This window comes from Halyomorpha halys, unplaced genomic scaffold (assembly GCF_000696795.3).
Source record: "Halyomorpha halys isolate HHAL.00 unplaced genomic scaffold, Hhal_1.1 Scaffold181.1, whole genome shotgun sequence".
Lineage (NCBI taxonomy): Eukaryota > Metazoa > Arthropoda > Insecta > Hemiptera > Pentatomidae > Halyomorpha > Halyomorpha halys.
The window spans coordinates 134,296-155,463 of NW_027114494.1; the positions used below are offsets into that span (position 1 = coordinate 134,296).

At 30.1% G+C, this 21,168-nt stretch overlaps 1 protein-coding gene across 10 annotated transcripts in view; it reads right to left on the bottom strand.

Moving 5' to 3' along the window:
• Window positions 1-1,768: 1,768 nt before the first annotated feature.
• The window catches only part of LOC106679171 (uncharacterized), a 28,317-nt gene continuing 8,917 nt past the window's right edge, over window positions 1,769-21,168 (bottom strand). For 7 of the 10 annotated variants that reach the window (XM_014418162.3, XM_014418164.3, XM_014418160.3 and 4 more), the window contains 5 exons: window positions 20,263-20,316; window positions 16,815-16,874; window positions 13,249-13,305; window positions 4,270-4,396; window positions 1,769-4,153 (listed from right to left, as the gene is read on the bottom strand). In XM_014418162.3, the coding sequence (XP_014273648.1) occupies window positions 2,620-4,153; window positions 4,270-4,396; window positions 13,249-13,305; window positions 16,815-16,874; window positions 20,263-20,316 (1,832 nt within the window). In that variant the 3' untranslated portion in view covers window positions 1,769-2,619. The remainder of the gene's footprint in view (window positions 4,154-4,269; window positions 4,397-13,248; window positions 13,306-16,814; window positions 16,875-20,262; window positions 20,317-21,168) is intronic. The other 3 variants (XM_014418166.3, XM_014418165.3, XR_010844604.1) reach the window with 2 other exon arrangements.

Consider the following 21,168-nt stretch of genomic DNA (forward strand, 5'->3'; position numbering starts at 1 on the left):
TAAATAATTTTACAACATATAATACACAAAACAATAATGGCTAATAAATAAGTTTACTCTTGAAGAAAAGGATTCTAGTATTAATACAAGAAAAGAGCTGTTTTCTTTTTTTATAAATCTTAGATGATAGTGTTACTCAATATTGACATAACTCTCTATTGCCCAAAGATAGATAGTAAATATTTAAGTAAAAAAAGACATTTATAGATGGTACATTTTTTTAGGGTACTAAATTCAGAAAGCAATTCACTTATAATCAGTCAACAATTATTAAACTATCTTTGACATTTTATATACTGCTGTAAAATGTTGTAAATTAATTAAAACAAAAAATACCAAAATATTATAGAGATAAAACATAAACATTAGTTATGTATAAAGTTATCCCTGGGCTGAAACGAGTTAAATTATTAAGAAGTTTTATTTTACTTTAGGGCAATAGAAGCAAAATCTTGAAACCAGTGGTTATATATCTTTAGTGAGGACTGTTTGTAGCTGAAGGAGTTCATGTGTCACTTTCAACTACCTCGAAACTGCAGGGGTGCTGGCACAAATCCAACTGGGGGTCGACTTTTATTTATGTGGTGGTATGACAAAATGAAAACTTGACCTCCACCATGGTTAGGAGAATAATTAATAATAGAGAATAGAATAAGCAATCAACAAACACAGGAACTAGTTAATTTTTCCAAAACTCAAATAGTAATTAACTATTTAATTTGAGCCAAGCTTTCACCCCATGTAGCAGGGCTAAAAAATATACAAACAACTAAAATAGATTTGCAGTGAAAAGTATTTTAGTTGTTGATATCTTTTAAGCCTTGATGAAATTGTGCAATGTTGACTCAATATTAATAGTTTATTAATCATTCTTTGAGTTCCATCTTCCTTTAATATGTAACACCCGGTCAATCAACAATCTTCAAAAAGATTCATTTTCTCCAGAAAAAAAACAATCCTATATAATCAAAAACCAAAATGGACCCTTTTTATAGCCATCCACTGTGGATCCACAACAACTGCTATTTTGCAAGACCATGCAGAATGTTAGACCTCAGCCTATAATATAGCTGTGACGCTAGCCTATAATACAGCTGCGACCTTAGCCTATAATACAGCTGCAACTTTCGCCTATAATATAATGTTAGATTCAATTCTCTAATTGATGGCAAACTCTTATTTTTTCAAAGAGTGGAGTGGCGATATCAGGTACACTTACCCTAATTACAATTTGACAAGGATGAAACCAAAGGGCACAGTTAATCTCATTATAACCTTCCTAATTATCAAAACCCATTTTATACATTTAAAACATTTTAAAAATGTCTATATTTATAAGCTTAATTTAAAACTTTAGGCATAAAACCTTACTAGTCTCATAATATAAACAATAAAAAAAATTTTCGTTACGGCCAATACTTTACTATTTGAAACATTTATTTTATATATTTTTATATTCCAAATCATATCATTACCTTATACCATTTATTATAACACTATATTTCCAACATAATTATTATAATTAAATCATTTAATTATTGTTCAATTTCACTTTTTCATACCTTATTATTATTTCAATAAAATTTTAAGTTACTGTAAAAGAAGGATACATTACCGAGTTTTGAGTGTTTTATTTAAACATTTCTTTCTTTTTACCAATACGTTCTCATGAATTCAATGGCTTCTATATTTTAAATAAAAAATTAATATTCCTCAAAAATTACAATTTTTTAAAAAGTTTTCAATAAATAATTGAAACATAGAAGAATACTTTTCAAAAAAATTTATTTTAATAAAACAGAAATGATTTTTCTAATTAAAATAAAATATCAGACTTTAATAACTTCACAAGAGAAATTTTAGAAACATAAAACAAGGAAATATAAATATAAATCCACAAATGATTCAAAAATGGTTTAGTTAATATCTTAAGTTCATAAAAAAAAACCTTTGTCCCTAAGAGTTTTCTGAATGCAAACCTTTGTCCCTAAGTTTTCTGAATGCAAACCTTTGTCCCTAAGTTTTCTGAATGCAAACCTTAGTCCCTAAGAGTTTTCTGAATGCAAATATTTTTTAATAGTTTAGTACCTTCTGTACAAAAGTTCATCAGCTTTTTTTTTGACAAATCCAAAATTTCTTTTTTTTTTTTAAATACAGGAAACACAAGCTTCCCTACTTTCGTCAAAGCTGCTGCCCATTTAGCACTGTCCGAACAGATCTTCCCTTCATATGAAATGGCCACAAAGGTGTTTTCTTCCTTAATGAATTTATTAACTGCGTAAGAGAAATTTTAGTAACATAATAAGGAATTCACAAAATTTGTTTACCTATCACACCAAAAAAATCTCTTTGTTCCTGCTTTTCCTGGAAGAAATTTTTTTTTTTTTAATAATTTGGCACCTTCTGTACCAAAGTTCATCAGCCTTTTTTTTGGAAAAATCCAAAATTTACCTTTTTTTCACCATACAGGAAACACAAGCTTCCCCTCTTTCATCAAAGTTGATGTGCATTCGAGCCGATCTGAATAGACCTTCCTTTGTATGAAACAGCCATGAAGCCATTCGCTTCTTAAATCAATCTAGAGTGGTTGCAGTAATACCAACTGCATTCTCTGTTTATTCATTCCTCTTCGCCCTCTTGAGAATGATTATCATCTTTTTGCCTTGGCGAATTTTCTAGGGGAGTAGCACCATCTTCGTTGTCAGTATTACCAAGTTCTCTCAACAGAGATCCCATGCTGTCTTCACTTTCAGTATCACTCACCAAGTTATCATCATTCTCTTCACTAGAACTTTCATATTTCTTTGGACGTTTTACTTTCTTCTTTTTGCTCGAATCTATTTTATTTTTTTTGAAATTTTTGCTACTTTCCTTAGAAGGAATAGCAGACGATTGAGGTTGGTCAAACGGAGATGTAATGAGATCACTATACGGTATTCCTTTCCCCGGAGGTACATCCATCTTCTGTTTCCTGCGAGGCACTTTAGGAGTCATTTCGTTCCTTTTGTTTTGCAATACTTCCAGAAAAGCAGAGGACACATTGTTGAGATGATCCACTGATGATTGGAACAAGTTATCGCTCAACTTGCCAAGAGCTTCCTCCCTATTAACAGGATAAATCCCACATTCTTTGAAACTCGAGATCAAGTTATTTTGCTGTTGATCTTTCAGTTTTAAAAGCAAATCGTTCAGTAAAATGGGAAATTTTGTTTTTGGGACAGTAGCCATCTGTCTTCCTTCCTCTGTCTCTTTCCACTTATTCAAAATGGAGCGCCAAGGGACCTTCATTGGATGGAAGAAAGCGATATCCAATGGCTGAAGAAGGTGGGTGGAATGAGGAGGGAGTGCAATGAACTTTATGCAGTGTTCCTGGCAGAGTGATAGAACTCTAGCATTAATGTGAGAGCTGAGGTTGTCTCCAATTAGCACCTTTGTCCCTGTCTGCTTTCTTAAAATCGGTAACATCAAAAATTCAAACCAATCCTCAAAAATCCTTTCATCAAACCACCCACTCTTCGAGTGGTTGTAGCAAGTGCCAGCCGGACCTCCTTCCATCCAACACTGACCCATGTCTTCAGCTTTGTATGTAACATACACTGGAGCTAGGCTCCCAGCGGCATTGCCACACATCATGATAGACACCGAAGCCTTTTTGGCATTTTTAATTATTTCAGGGTGCTTAGCACCTCTTTTTATCAATACTTTCTTGGCACCCGGATCGTCCTGTAGGTTAAACTCGTCATAGTTCCATACATTATTGGCAGGGATCCCTAAGAGTTCTAATTGTAGGTTATCAAAAAATTGGTTAATAGAGGTTCTATCGAGGGCCGTTCGGAACCTACCGATTTGGCTCATACACTGAGGTAGCTCTTTTTGATGCCTCTTTAAGAACAGACGAGCCCACTCTTTGCCAGGCATGTTATCAGAAAACCTTGCTACTTTACGATTGATTCGGGTGAGATATGTTTTTATGAAAAGGCGAAGTTCAAAAAGAGTAATTGGAAAACCATATGACGCAAGGGCTATTAAATGTGATACGATCGCCCCCTCTTCTTCAGTAGAAAAAACGAGTTGACCTCCTGAAGGACGAGGAGGAGTCGGTGCAACGCTCTCACGCAATTTGAAAGCCAATGTGTTCCGATGAATCCCGTACCTTGAACAAATAAGATGGTATATGAATAACCAGGATTACATAGGCTTAATAAAAATACTGATAGCATACAATAAAACCAATGACAGTTTGTGAAAAAAACCAAAACAAGCGCTTACTTTTTTGCTGCTTCCCTGATGGAAACTTTTTTTTCTCTTATTTCCACCAGAACTCGAGCCATGAGTTCGTCAGTCCACCCACGGTACCTGCGACCTCCAACTTTCTTCTTATACCCACGTCCATTAGCTAAAACAATGTAAGGCTGCAGTTCTATATAACAGGGAATTACTACATTATGTAGAAGGTTTGGCTGATTAATATTTAGAATGTTACTTTGTTATTAGAATATCAATATGAAAGTTTCTAAAGCAACAGTAAATAAAAAAATTATTGCAATAATTCAAACCTTTCTAATAGTAAGAGTTGTGTCAATAATTTCTCAGTTTAAAAAATACATCACTATGACAAATGTAGAAAATGAGACCAGGAGTGACACAATCTTAACATATCAAGCAAACTAACTTTAATGAAAATATCATAGCACTACAACCAAAGAGGTTCAGTAACAAAACACCACAGATAATACTTAAGGTAGTAAGCAATGTATAAAACTAATTCTTCATTCATAACTTTTCACATGATGCAACTTCATTCATAACTTATCACATGATGCAACTTAGTATTAAAAAAAAGTGAATTGTTAAAAAAAAAGATTGCATCAGAGAAATGATATAAAACTTAAGAGAGCACAGAACATGAAATTCTGTAGGACTATTCTCAACCCAATAGGTATAATCTCACCTGATTAAATTTAAGGTAACATTTGGAAGTAGCCATTCTCATATAAATATAAAATTCATGTTGGCTTATTCTCAACCCAACAGTTATAATCTCACCTAACTGAATGTAAGGTATCATTTGAAATATACTTAATTATAAAATTCATGTTCGAGACTTGTAGTTTTATTAATAATGACAACAATTATTTTGTACCTAGATAGATTATATAATAGTGTTGTGATAGTAAAATTGTGAAGAGTATAATTTATTATTAAATGTTATAATGAAAAATATAGGTTTATTTTTACCGTGTTAAATTAACTTGGAGATAATAGCCTGCAAAGTTTTATAAATCAATGTGAGGCTGTGATACTAAAATTAACATTGTCCTTAACGATGGCCGAAATGTTGGACATGTAATATGTTTTAATGAAAAAGATTGGGACTTTGAATAATTGTTGTTATTATAAATAAAATTCATCTTAATATACTTTTTCAAAACAAAACTAATATTGTATTAATATTTTACTACTATTAGTTGGGTAATTCTCTAAAATTATTCAACCGCATTAGATATAAGCAGAGATAATAAGTAAAAGTGTTCCTGTTTTGTGGATTTCAGAAAATTGTTAATTTACTGAGTGAGATTAAACAAAATTTATTCTTTTCAAAATGTTTTCCTAAATAAAATTATCATTCCTTGATTATGTTTATTTATATTCTCATTCATAAACATAAATGTAAACAGTATTCTCATGGAAGTCATCAATCCAAAATAGCAGAGAATAAACAGTAAAAAAAAAAAAATTATAATGTTCTTAATGCAAACAAAATTTATAATATTCTGAAATTAGACAAAAAAAAACCTAATCAAATATGAAAAAAAATATTTGGCTAATGATGGGAGACATACTTTTTTTTTACCATTGAAAATTCCAATATTACGCCAGCAAAGATAATAAATCTTAAATAATATTTTGACTGAAACTTCTTATTGAGTGTGTGACAACCATACATCTTCTGGATGGCTAACAGTTTTCAAATTTATCCATAAACATAAATGACATTAGATTATTTACGACTTATGACTTCAATTCTCATTAATCAAAAATTTCTTTTCTCCAAACCTAAGCAGGAATTTCGAAAAAAAAAATTATAAACTTCTTAATGCAAATATGTTTATGATATTCTGAAAATAACCAAAAAAAAACCTAATCAACCATGAAAAAAATTACCTGGGAGAGAGAGAGGACATACATTTTTTTACCATTGAAAATTCCAACATTATGCTCGTAAAGAAAATAAATCTCTATAACATGACATTTTATTTTAATTTTAGGTATTCTATTTTTAAAACCACTTGTATAAAAGAAGGTCTTATTGTCACTGCTGATTTCGAATTCGGTTAGTTTTCACAGAAAAAAAATTCACAACTCAGCTCATTCTCTGAATTAAACAAAAAGGTTAGCTCTAGGATTTTATAATTTCCTACATCCATCCTAATAATTATAAGTAATTCCCCTAACTACACTAAGTAGACTCAGCAATTTTGACTTGTAATTATACATAGTTTTCATTAAAGTAATAAAACATTTGGGTGATATATTTAACTTTTTTCATCTCCTGGGCTCTTGGACTTTGGACTAATACTTTTAGCAGCCTCATAGACTAAATAATGTAAGGAATAATGGTGTATTAGATAGATGCAGACAAGAAGGTTGTTTTTGTTCAGCTAGATTTGTCATTTGGGCCACTGTGCATCGTATAATTAAAAACATTTCATTATACTATAAGTAATGTTTATGAGCTAACAAGCTGTGACTTATTTGAGGTAAGGAAAATAAAGGATTTTTTTTAATTAATACTTCTTTAATGATTGAAAATAAAACTAAAATTTTTAACAGTACTTCTTTATAAAAGTTTAATTCTATTTTATTAAAAATTAAATTATATCATTCAGGGTGAATATTCGACGAAGATCGGCGAAGAGGATGTTAGTGTGCAATTCTGCAAAGTGATAGAAGGCAACACTGTCTAGTCTGATAAGTCAGGTTACATGTTGGTTCATGTGTGTTCGGTTGTTACTCTCTCAAATCATCACCAGTTCTTTGTACTAGTTATACTTGGCTTTTGGCCAATTCTGGCTAAACTTTCTTCAACCTCTCTTGATTCATACTGCTTTCTTCAACCTCTCTTGATTCATACTGCTTTCTTCAACCTCTCTTGATTCAAACTATTTTTTTTTTTAAATTTTAACAGATCGCTATACAAATACTTCTTATATTTAGAGACCTCAGCAACAAATCTTTCAGTTTCTTTTTCTTTCTTGTATGCTTTAGCAAAGGCATCTCGGATGTCTGAGCATCTTTTAAGTATTTCGTTCCCTGCAACAAAAATAATTAACTTCAAAATAAAACTAAAAATACTATAATTATTAAAGTTGTATTAAAACTTTATCACAACAATGTTGTGAACAAATAGTGACAGTGATAAATGATTTTAATTTTGGTTTTAATGTGAATATTGACTAATTATAAATTGTTGTTTTGACCTGGGCAGAGTAGCCTGCATGGAGTTAAGTTTTTAGGTCATATAGTTCTAAAATTGTATTAAGTAGATTGTACCTGAAGATGGCCGGATTGGCCAAAACTTCGGACTTATAAAAAAAATAAAATATGTTGAGACTAAAATGGATAGAAATTAAATTATTTATATAAAAAAAAATTAGTTAATATAATTAATGGTTTTCGAACTGATGAATGAATCAGAATTTTCGTACATAAAACTATTTTTATTCAGTACAAAAAATTCATACAGAGTAATTTGTTAAGTATTAAAAAACTTAAAAGTTCCATATGTTTTATAATTTTCAATAAAATAAAACTTCTGACATGTAATTGTCTCTTTTAACTCTAATGAATCCATTGAAACCATTTTTTTATGATGCAGATTTTGAATGAGTTATCCTGCAGTTTTGTTTATTTTATATTCCCCACCTACGTTCTACAGGATATCAAGTAAATTAAATAACTTTGTCAAAATTTTCATTTCTTTGAATAAATATAAATAAAAATCAAGCAATAAATTTCGTTGGTACACTTGATGTTTTATTGTGTGTGTGGTGTATATTAATATTTAAATTAAAAAAAAAAAACTTACCAAATTGATTTTTCTCTTCCTCATCCAATGTATTGTAAATTGGTACAGATTGGTACAGTCCTTCTATGTCTTCTTCATTCCATATCTGTCTTTGTAATTTCTAGTGATTTATCCATCCGGCCTGGCCTCAATGGAAGATATGTTATCTGTATCAAATTCTATATCAAAAAACATATTGTTATTGTCACTTGAATGGTAAAGCAAAACTGAGGGACTCAATAGTTCACTTGTTTTTGGTATGCTTTCTTTCCTAAGAATTAATTGATCTAAATTCCCTAATGAAAGTGAAAACAGTAATTTAGATGTTACCACTGCCTACTTACGTCCTGAAGTTTTGAGTAAGCTGGTGGGCTCTTTTTCATGTTAATACTATTTGTGTTATCATTTTTTAAAAAATCTTAAGATCAGGAAGGCAAAAATTCTGAACAAAAATTTTCCTTTTTTCTGTTGCTATCAAAATTTGTATTTTAGGTTTTCTCAAAGTTAATGTTCTTAAAACAAAGTAGTAAATGTTATAAAAAAAATTGAAATAAAATATTTTTTTAACCCACTATTTGCAAACCTCAACAAAAAAACATTGATAGAACAAAAATAAACTACATACAAATGCAACAAATAATAAATCTATACAAATTGAAAATAAGTATTAATATTAAAAGTTGACCTAGGAAATTGTTTTCTAAACATTTTAGTAGCACTTTAATTTAAAAAGAAAATAGTTTATTACACTCAGACTCTCGAGATCTCTGACTAGCAAGGTGCAGGTCATCATCGAGCGAGGTCTGTCGATTTTGTCTACATTAGACTGGTCTGATTTCTAAGGTTGGAGGACTGCACTGCCATGCCCCACTGACAGCTCACTTACTGGTGAGGGGACTTAGTCCAAGTTCTTACTAGCATAAGCCAAAATGACCGGTATTGTATACGGACTTCATTCTCAAATAGTATTCAATACAACAAATAAACAATATCTTTTCACAGATACATGCAAATATATGAGAGTGTATATTATAAATATATATATCGAACATTGTAATAACTTAAGGAAAAATGATTTAAAAATCAAGCATAAATCTCAACTATATAATTCATAATGCTTTCATTATAAACATCACAATACATTTAATACCATATGGCTTTTAAAACAAAAGAACACATGTTAGCAATATCATTATACTCTTCCATGCTTATTTACAGATATGATTTTTGATATATCTGGGAACTCTTATGTGTCCTGGAAGATTTGGTAGGTGCTGGCATCTCAGTAGTTTCAGGTCCATTGTTGATTGCTTCTTTGACATTGGAAGATGCTGTTGGTTTTTCAGGGAATGGGATAGATATAGGTGGTCTGACATCAAACAACATGTGTGCTTCCAATCTTCGTAAATGGTTAGTATGACGTTTTATGTTTGGATAGCCGGTAATGATATCTGCATTTGTGCGTGTGACAGTGATCTATCGAACCTTATAACCTCAAAACACAACCTAATATATCAATATGTTATTTGTCAGTAGTCACCGCTGTTTGTTGTATTTAATCATCAAGTATTATAACCCGTTCACCAAGATAAACCGTTAGCGAGGTTGAGTCCACCAACAACCTGCGATGAACCTGTCACTTTCTCACTGCAACACTATTTGGATGACAGATATCTGTCAATTTGTGTTATTTGTCTGTAGTCACAGCTGTTTGTTGCATTTAATCATCAAGTATTATCATCCATTCATCAAGATAAACCGTTAGCGAGGTTGGGTCCACTAAATCTTGTGATGAAGCAGTCACTTTCTTACTGTGATCTAATTTGGATGACAGATATCTGTCAAGTTCAAATGGTCCTTGGAGAGAAATCAGACCATGCCCAGCCGCCATGTTGGAATGATATTGATAAATTTATACAAAAATTTGAAATAAACATATTATAAAAAGAAAAACTCACCAGAAGTTTTCAATTTACTCCCGATATCCTTCCAAATGGCAGCTACCAAATCCCTATTGCGGTGGGGGAGATGTTTTGTGTTGTAAATTTCCTGCCGTTACCTAACCAAAGCGATTAGTTTTGAATAGTTCATTGTAAATTGAATAAAAATTTATAAAAACGCAAAAAGGAGCTAATAGGCATTGAATAAATGCAACTTGACTGGACTGACTTAGCAAAATCAAGACCCGTTCCGCCCCTCCTCAACTTGATGGGATTGCTTTATACTGGAATGCGCCCAAAATGGAATGGAGTGTACATGTCTTCTTGAAGGGAACACACTAGGACTCAGCTAGATGGCCCAGACTGGACTGGACGACTTTGGCGTCGAACACACTGGCCCCTACTATTGATTGGTATCCAGGACTTCTAGACGGGAGTCGTTCCTTAACGGTAACACAAATGAATATAATTTTATCTTAGCTTGTAACAATCCATTTCCACCAGATATTATGTTTGATATAACATTATAATTATCCAGAATAGATTTTAATTAATGTCTTCCTATTATTAACAATTATTGGGTCGAAAGGAGCGTTATTTTTGTATTTCACTCATTTTTACTTTCATTTACTGATAATCCTGTGCCAATCCTACCACACACCTGAAAAGAAGATGGCCTCCAGACCTTCTAATATAGAAATGTGTAGTTCCTCTACATGTCTGTATCATACATAATAATTTTCTCCAAGTTTATTATATTACTATTCCTCCCATTTGTCATGACTTCTATTCTTATTCATTAACTTCATTTTCAATAACTGTATGTAATATCTTATACATGTACTTCCACATCTATCTCATATATTAGCCTGTTGTGGTATTAGACAAGAGATTAGATGATCCTGTCAGTATACTTACAAAAAATCTTACCCCTTTTTGATGGTTAGCGAAGAGGTGAAGAAATTTATACCTGTCCTCTGACCTAACTTGTCAGTTGTCATCCTAGTTTCTATCAAACAGGTACTACCTCCTCTATTTATTTGTTATTTTTATTAATTTTCATTTACATATTACTATAGCCTACCTTTGCCACATTTACTTCACCTATCTGTTTACCTTTTACATCAATCACACTACCATATCTAACAACTGTTTCTGGCAAGTATTTTTAGACAATTTATTAGTCTAGTTCTGTATTTAGAATACTGTCTCACCTGGCTGTATTTATTCATAACTAGTTTCCAATCCTTGAATAAATGAATACTTCCTTACATTATTATTTCATTTATATATTTAAAAAACAAAAACATTTCTGAACAAAAACAAATTTTCACTGTATACTTATTTTAATGTTCTGTGAATTCTTACAATGTTTGTATCTGGTTTTCATTTAGCCCTGACGAAGCCCTGCAAATGTTAGTTAACAATAGAAATATTTTTCTATTATTTTGGTAACTATTGACCTCCACCCGGACTATATTCCTACAATCTACTTCATACAGTCATCTACCTTCTTCCAATTTTCTCTTAAGTTTTTTAGTGTTTTAGATAGTTTTAAAGATATGGAGCTCTGAATCTGTTTACTGTTTCATTGAATAGAACTCCAAAATTTGATATATTTGAGCACGTCAGGTTTGGAAATGCACCTGAGTAGGTCAGTTTTTGCTAAGACCTACAACTTATTGGGGATAATTGAACTTTCATTTAAATTTCAGTTTTTTATGTTTTCATGGAATGGAACCTCAAAATTTGACTAATTTGAGTCTAATGTTCCCCAGAAATGCACCTGCTTTTGACACAGCAAGACTTGGTGGTCCTAGTTGTACCCGACAAGTGATATTGATTAAGAAGATCAGTAGCTTTACGTTCGACTAATATCAGTAGCTTTACGTTCGAGCTTTACGTTCGGCTAATATCAGTAGCTTTACATTCGACTAATGAATATCAGTAGCTTTACGTTCGACTAATATCAGTAGCTTTACGTTCGACTAATATCAGTAGCTTTACGTTTGACTAATGAATAAATGTGTCATTGACTCCTAGACTAGAACTATACTGACTGCCTTTTTCAGGGGTGTAATGAGCCGCTCATGTTTCATCAGCAGTCACAATGGAGCTTACGAAATCACCTTTCAATTCAAGGAACTTGAGAGCCCTAGTGATCTGATTCACTTTGTGCAGATCTGTCAGTTGTTTTGGAACAAATCTTTAGCACAATCTTCGATATACTAGCTTAACAAAGTACATAAGAAAGTTTTACTTATTGTTGCTCTCTCCAATGCCCGCAGCACCTCACTCCTAACAATACCTAGACTATTAATATTACTACTTTTTACTTTCACTTACCTGTACATGGATTATATAGTAAGGTGGTATTGCGATGTTGAAAAATTTCGAATTTGATTTTTTAATGGAAGTTCACATTTTGAGGTCATCTGAGACCAAAAAAACAAAATGGTCTCTGTGTCTTTTAAATAAAGCTTTGGACTGTATATTATGCTATTTTTATTCTTATTATGTTTTGTTTTTGTGGTTATTTTCATATGTTTACAGTAAATTTAAATTGTATGGATAGACAATTAGCTTTTCAGTAAATTAACACAAAAAAAATGTTTTTTTTTAAGTGAAACTTGTTTTGCTCAAGAAAAAAAAAAAAAAAGATTTGTATGGAAGTAAATTGATTTTATGAGATCTGATGAAATGGAAGTGGTGGGGAGAGTCCATTCTAGCAGAAATAAGACAGTAGGAGCTTAAAAATACTGGCAGTGCCGGTCTGATTGAGAGATCTTCTTTTAGCTCATAGACTCATATTACAATATAAAAAAATATATTCCTGTTAGAATTGGCTTAGACAATGGCTCTTCTATTCTAATTATCATTATTATTCTGGAACTATATTTTCTGCCTTAAGCTATAGTTATAGAGGAAACACATGATAATTATTAATTAAATTTTAATACATTAAATATTTCATTTCCAGAAGTTTCACTTCTTTCCAAAGAGTGACATAATTTTTTTTTTTAATGAAAGGAAAAAATCTATTTACTGATTTTGTCCCGATAATTAATATTGATTCATTTTGTCGGTAGCAGACAAAATCATATTCACTCTGCCTGTAGGTTTCCGTTATGTAGAGGTTTTATTGTATCATTAACCCACAAAATGAAAAAGGTAATTTTTATGGACAGTCATAGTTAATATAAGAATTATACACGTCTTAGTTAAATATAGAAAACTTACTTGGAACCACAACTTCTTTTGTCTTTTCTGCGATAAATATTTCAGAATTACTCATACCTAAAACAGAAAATGACATAAACAACAGATATTCTCTTCATATATACAAATAAACTGTTTATTTTGAGTCTATTTATGGGTTATATTTATATTTATGAAAACACAAGTCCATAGGAAAAAGGAATTTCCCTAAGAATAAAAATAAATCTGAAAACTTTTATTTTATAAAGTCAAAAAAATATTTATAAAAGGAAGATGGTCCAGGTGCAGTGCGGTCAAACAAATTCAAATAGTAAATAAACTTTATTATGAGTCAGCGTTTTACCACACCACCAAAAATGATACAAACAACGAAGATAATGTAACAAAGTAAGAGAATAAGTTAACATGAAATAAAAATGAGCTTAAGTTATTTGAAACTTGAAATTGAAGCTAAAAATATTTGAAAACTCATATAAAAATGAACTAAGTAAATAAAAGAAATTAAATTTTAATTTACTTTGTTCATTTTTATATAAATATTCACATATTTTACATTATTTTAGTTATGCATTAGCTTATTTTGATTTCATGTTATCTTATTATCTTTTATTATCTATCTTGTATCATTTTTCAGCCCCGATGATGCCCTGCAAATGTTGGCTCATAATAAATAGTTTATTTACTGTTTGAGTTATTTTGACCGCACCCCGACCATCTTCGTTTTATTTATCATACGCAGTCAGGCAACAGTCGTCCAAAAAACTCTATAACTTTTATTTTTCATTATAATTAATATTGTTTTATTTATTTATAATCTTAATATTTTCTTGAGACTGGTAATTCTTTAATAAATAACTTAAATACTATCCAATTATAGTCTCAAAACATTATTTCTTTTATTCGTCCAACGTTTCGGCCAATCCGGCCATCTTCAGGGACATCTCATTACCACTTTGCAAACATATAATTTAAAAACTCTAAAACTTCATTCAGGCTATTCTGCCCAGGTCAAAACATTTATATCTAATTAGTTAATTATCCATTAAAAAAAAAACAGTCAAAAATTATTTCTCTGCAAACACTAATAATAAACATTTATCTCAACTTGTTGACACATTAATAAACAAAGTTGTGATAAATGTTTATTAATAGTGTTTGCAGAGAAATAATTTTTGACTGTTTTTTTTAATGGATAATTAACTAATTAGATATAAATGTTTTGACCTGGGCAGAATAGCCTGAATGAAGTTTTAGAGTTTTTAAATTATATGTTTGCAAAGTGGTAATGAGATGTCCCTGAAGATGGCCGGATTGGCCGAAACGTTGGACGAATAAAAGAAATAAAGTTTTGAGACTATAATTGGATAGTATTTGAGTTATTTATTAAAAAATTGTTTTATTATTACTGAGTCATCTCCAGTTTGAGCATGGGGGAGGAATTTTTAATGACTACAATGGTAGTTTAAGAAATCTAAATTCAAAAACTATAAACATAAATAAAATACTCAGCAAGTGAAATAATACTGTTCAATGCAGAGGGCGCAAGAGCAATGAGGTTCGTGGACAGGTGCTATTCTCTGTGCTCTAACAGGTCCAAAAGCATGCGGAGAACCCTCTTAAGTTCAACATACTATTTCAAATGGTTTTTTTTTTTTATATATAATAATAAAAATTAATAATGTTAAGGAAATTTCTGCACTATTACTAATAATATAAAAAAAAAAAGAAAGAAAACTTGTTTATTATTTTTATTTTTCCAAGATAACAAACACCCTTTTATCACTTTTTTTACTCTTTTCGCATCTTAAGAACGTTTTGTTTTTGCCCATTTCCAATTATAAAAAAAATTTAAAAACTAACAAACAGTTTTTTATAACAAATTTTACATTGAATTTTAATAAGTCATTTAATATTTTACTGTTTACACATGCAGTTCACTAATTTATAACAATTAAAAATTTTAAAAGTTTTTGAGACAAGGTCAAATTTTATAGTAATATTTTTATTTTTGGAGAAGTTTGTTGGGGGGGGGGGTGCGGTCAGCAAAGAACAACATAAATAAACAAAACCATATTTATTTATTTTATGCCGACGTTTCAACCTGAGTTTCAGGTCATCATCAGGGGTTATGGCGTAGAAGGTAGGCCTGAAACTTCAGCAACTGAAGTCTACGGTCAACTATCTACACCTCATTATTTTTATTTTTGTATCTTAGAATTACCTAGCGGACAGATGTCAACTTATTATTAAAATAAAAATAATTACCATGAAATTTGGCCTTATCTAAAAAACATTTTAAATTTGTAAATTTTTATAAAATAGTGAACTAGATGTATAAATAGTAAAACATGAAATTACTTTTTAAATTATGTATTAAAATTGAATGTAAAATTGATTATAAAAACACCGTTGATAGTACATTAAGTTTATTTTAGAACTGGATAATTGGCAAAAAATGTCCAGTTCAGAAAAGATGTTCAGGTGTGAGAAGAATCAAGAAGTGATATAAAGGCTGTTATTTATGAAAAATAATAAAGAATTAAAAAAATCCTTTGGAATTTAAAACATATTCGTCCGCAAAATAATAACAAAACTTCATCATTTCGCAAACAATGATCAACCAACGAAAGTTCATCATTCGTATATTACAGAAAATAATTGATTCTTGTTCTTTTAATTATAAATAAATTAAATTCTATTTTTTCCCAAACAGAGATAATTCCAATAAAGAACTGATTACAGCTTTAGATGTGTCACATAACGGTGCAAACGTAAACATAAACAATGTAAAAGAGTATTATTCGATATTGCATAGAGAAAAATTCTATAAAAGGTTTAAGCACTTGGGTGGTCGGACATTTATTTTAGTTGTATTATTGTTAATTTTGATCAAAATAAAATGTGTCTAAAAAGGAAAACCAGAAAGAAATATGTGAAGACAATTTATCTGATTGTGAGTGTAGTCATAGCTTTGACTTTTGTAACATTCCACTTCATACAGGAACATTTTTCCAACCGTACCATTCGCTGAAGGAATACTAATTATTTATAAAATTAAACTTTCAAACATAATTTACTTCATCTCATAAAAGAAAGAATAATAAAGATCGAGCGCCTCAGAGAGCACCTTAGAGGCGCTCGATCTTCCAGCGAACAGCCCTGAAGAAGGCTAGAAACTCTAGCCGAAACGTTGGCACATTAAAATAAGTTAATCATACTTATTTGTGTTTTTCATTGACCGCACCCCCAACCATCTTCTCCTCATTTATCATCCACGGTCAACTATCTCTCATAATTAAGAAAGAATAATAACTTTGTTTTTTCAGTAATTCATTTAAACTTTTTTGTGGATTTAATTTTTCATTAACATCAGAAAAAAAAAAAAGAAAAGAAAAATTTATATACATAGACAAATTTCACTGAAATTTTTTTTCAAGTTTTATTGTTTTTATATACACTATATCATTTCTACAGATAGTGTCCAAAAATACCGGCATTTTGTGAATGGCAGTACAAAAAATAATACAGAAGAATATGTGTTAAATTGTAAGATGACAACTTATAATTCATAATTACAGAAAACTTACTTTCAGCTTCCATTTCATCTGTATTTTCTTCTTTAGCAAAAATACATGAGTTATTCTTTCCTGAAAAGGAAAAAAGATCTATGACAATCAGATCATATGATGATAACTATAAAAAAATTTGAACATAAGAATTTACTTTAATGTACCAGAGATTTACAAGAGTTAATGGGCATTAGTCAAAACCGAGCAGTCAACCTTGCTAGTATAGTGAATACATACATATAAATACTAACTACAAAATAAAAAGGTAATATAGAGACAGACAGACAACAACATAAGCCAAGCTATAGAAAACTAACACAGATGTAATATACAACCAACACAGATATAAATACAAAGTGAGTAATATAAAGACAGACAACAAAAGCCAAACTATAGAAAACTAAGACAGATATAACTACAAAGTGAGTAAGTAATATAGAGACAGACAACAACATAAGCCAAGCTATAGAAAACTAACACAGATGTAATATACAACCAAGACAGATATAACTACGAAGTGAGTAATAACCTTTTGAGTGTATCACAGGATACAGTTACAGTATCAAGACGGTTTTACATTATGCGGCATGAAATACCACAGAATAGACAAGTTTAAAACAAGAAAAATATTATCCACTATATTAGATTAGATAGAAAACTGGCAAAACAATATTGGGAGGATACCACCCGGCAGTTCTATAAAAATATATTTCATCATATCATTCGAAAACTGTGGTTCCCATAAGCTAACAAACGGAAAGATATTATAAAAACTTATATTAGACTTAGGACAAATCATGGAATTTGCAAATAACTAGCTGCACAAAATAGACTTAACTGAAACTTTTTAATGCAAAAATTGCAGCAGTAACGAGACCCTTAAGCATATTATACTGAATGTTCAGCAAACAAACCACAACAAGAAATTATTTTTCAAAAATCTAGATACAAACCAAAGTATTATTTATGATCATATATTAAAAATAATAGACTATGCATAAATATTTCACATCCATAAATATTTGAAATCTATAAACAAAAATATATAACAGATAAAGTTAAGGTATAGTATAATAGTAAATCAGATATATTTAACATAATAAATATTAAAAGTGACAAAGGGATTGAGTAAACTGTCCTACATAGATTTCATAGAATATAGTTAGTTATTTAATGCTTAGCTGAATGGAATAAACCAATGCCACCCATATAGGGAAAAATTTTTATATATATATATTCTTAAACCTATTCAAATAAAGCTCACAGACCCTCCTTAAACAGAAGCGTATATTTTAGCATTTATTACAGCAAAAGACCAGAATAAAATAAATTAATAAAAAACAAAGGCTATCATATCAACTCATGCATAGTTATAAATGGTACTATGATCCCAGCGACTTCTCCTATCAATGGTACTATGATCCCAGCGACTTCTCCTATCAGCGACCTCTCCTATCAATGGTACTATGATCCCAGCGACTTCTCCTATCAATGGTACTATGATCCCAGCGACCTCTCCTATCAATGGTACTATGATCCCAGCGACTTCTCCTATAAATGGTACTATGATTCTAGCGACTTCTGCTATCAATTACGTTAACTTATTAGAGTAAAAAGGAATTTCTATGGGGACAAAGCATAACACTGTTAAAATAAGGGTTTAAACTTCAATATGCATACATTTTTGCTCATACTGCTGCGATTTAAACCATTTTCTTCTTTAGATAATTTAACTACCTTTCAAAGGTCTACTTGATAATGAAATAAAAAAAAAAAAAAGTAAATCAAATATTTGACCTAATCATTTCTAACAAACTTGAGAGGACCATCATATTTATACATTAAAAGCGATGTTCAATATATATCGCTTATATTATTAGTCACATCAGACAATCACATCCAATGAATACATAATATTAAAATTCATATATAGTGATAATATTGCACATATTAAATATGTGCAGGTGTATGTTTATATTGTTTTTAATACAAGTATATATAATTTAATTTATTATGTCAGATAAAACACTTAAAAATAGAAAAAAGCTAAATATGTGTTACATTGATAAACATAACACTTACACTGTAGGGGCTACCCTGGAAAACCACTTTAAAAAACACAATGTTTTGTTGTTATTATATTCTTTTCTTCTAATTTTAATAAGCATAATATAATGTATAAAATGTAATATTTAGCCAAATAAAGTTTAAATACCTGTTTTTTAACAATGAAAATAGTCATGTATACCACCGAATCTATGTATACAATCAGCTGATAGATGAATGTTTTGAGCTTCTCAAACTGAATTATTGAATAAGGACTCTAGAAAGTTATTTTATATCACCACATTTTTAACATTTAGACTATGTAAAATAATCCAAAACATTAAAAAAAAAAAAAACCTTAAATCATGTAAAAAATGTTAATATAAGGTTGAAAAATAAAATAATACATAAGTAAATAAATTTATATACTTCAAAAAATAAATTAGATAATAAATAAATATGAAGGAATGTAAAAACCATTAAAGGCTGCAGAACCCACAATGATTGAAGCTAGAACAGTACTTTTTTTTAGCACCCTCTTACTGTTCATTTAAGAGAAATGAGGGAGGAAGGGGGTGAGATTATGTATAAGTTAAACAGGACTAAACAATGATAATGGGGGAGGAGGGGGGGGGGGAAGATTATGTATAGGTTAGGCAGGACTAAACAATGACAATCCAAGGTATAAGGGAGGTCGGTGCTAAAGCTCTTCTCACCGCTCTGAACCAGAGTTGGTCAAAAATTAGCCATAGTTGAAACTAAAAATTAAAATTGTCATGGATACGATATTTATTTATCAATAGTTCATTCATGAATAAGGGTCGTATCCATGGTGATTTTAACCTTGTAGCTAGTTCATTCATGAATGAGGGTCGTATCCATGGTGATTTTAACCTTGTAGCTAGTTCATTCATGAATAAGGGTCGTATCCATGGTGATTTTAACCTTGTAGCTAGTTCATTCATGATAGCTAAAATCGCCATGGATACGATATTTATTTATCAATGATTCATTCATGAATAAGGGTCGTATCCATGGCAATGTTATCTATTACTTTCAACTTTTTAGCTAATTTTTGCCCATATCTGCTCTGAACACAAGTGAGAAAAGTGACCTCCCTTGACAATAATGTGTTGTCATCCGGAGTCAAAGTGTTAAGCAAAAACATAGACAAATGTGAATATTCAACAATGTTAATATTGAATCAAGTGATTGTGAAAGTAGTATCACAAGTGAAATGGGGACATATCATTTAGAGTTGAACAAAAATATTGTTTGACTTCTATCCAGGCCAAGTTCTTTCAATTTTATACTGTCGACTGATGCCCTTTTAATATTAAGTTAATAAAGACCAAATATAAATAAAATAATATAGAACAAAATAAAATTATAATTAATAATAAAATTATATGTTTCTTACCGCCATCCGAATCAAACTCCTCTCCTTCGTGTTTCACATGAGTTAATCCACCTTCTGTTATTAAAATAATACTTAATACAAAAAAATGTATACAAAAAAATATCAATTAATAGAACAATAATTCTAAACGTAGTAATTGTTTTTTTTTAGTCATAATTTAATTTTATTATTTTTGCTCTCTATTTGAACAAAAATATCTTAGCTCATCTATTTTAAACTAACGAAGCTATCAGGTAAGAGATTCTTGTTCAGATCGAAAAAAATAAAGAAAGGTAAAAAGTCATTAAATGTATTATGTGACACTACCGATAAAAGAAGAGTGATAAAAAAATCTAAATTTTAAGCAAGTATGATAAAAAAAATTTTCCTTATCTGTTCCTCTTCCCATGGAATACTATTCCCTCCTTTATTCCTTGCCTAATACCCTTCCAACCTTCAAATCCCATATGTTTAATAACCAACTGTCCATCCGATTCCCGCAGAATAATTATTAAAAGCTTTAAACAAAATTGTACATTGATTGGAGGATAGATGTAAGATAAGTAATGTAACATAAATATTATTAGAAGTTTTCAATCTCAATGTATACTCATCCAATTATTTATTTATTTTCTTTTATTGTTATTAGAGCATACCTTAAGATTTATTATTTGTTAGAGGATATTTTTTTTTTTTGCTTTCTTATTTTTTTATTATTATTATTTTTGATTTTCTTTTATACTTGTAAATCTTTATATAAACAATAATTGATCCTTTTTTTAAATTATTTTTAGTTTATCTGTGTTTGATTCTTTTACATTTATATTATTAGAAGTTAGTCACGCTCTAAATTATGAGATGATATATGGTTTTGTTTTCTTTTTTTTAATTTACATATTCTATTAACTATTGTTGTTTACTTCTTCT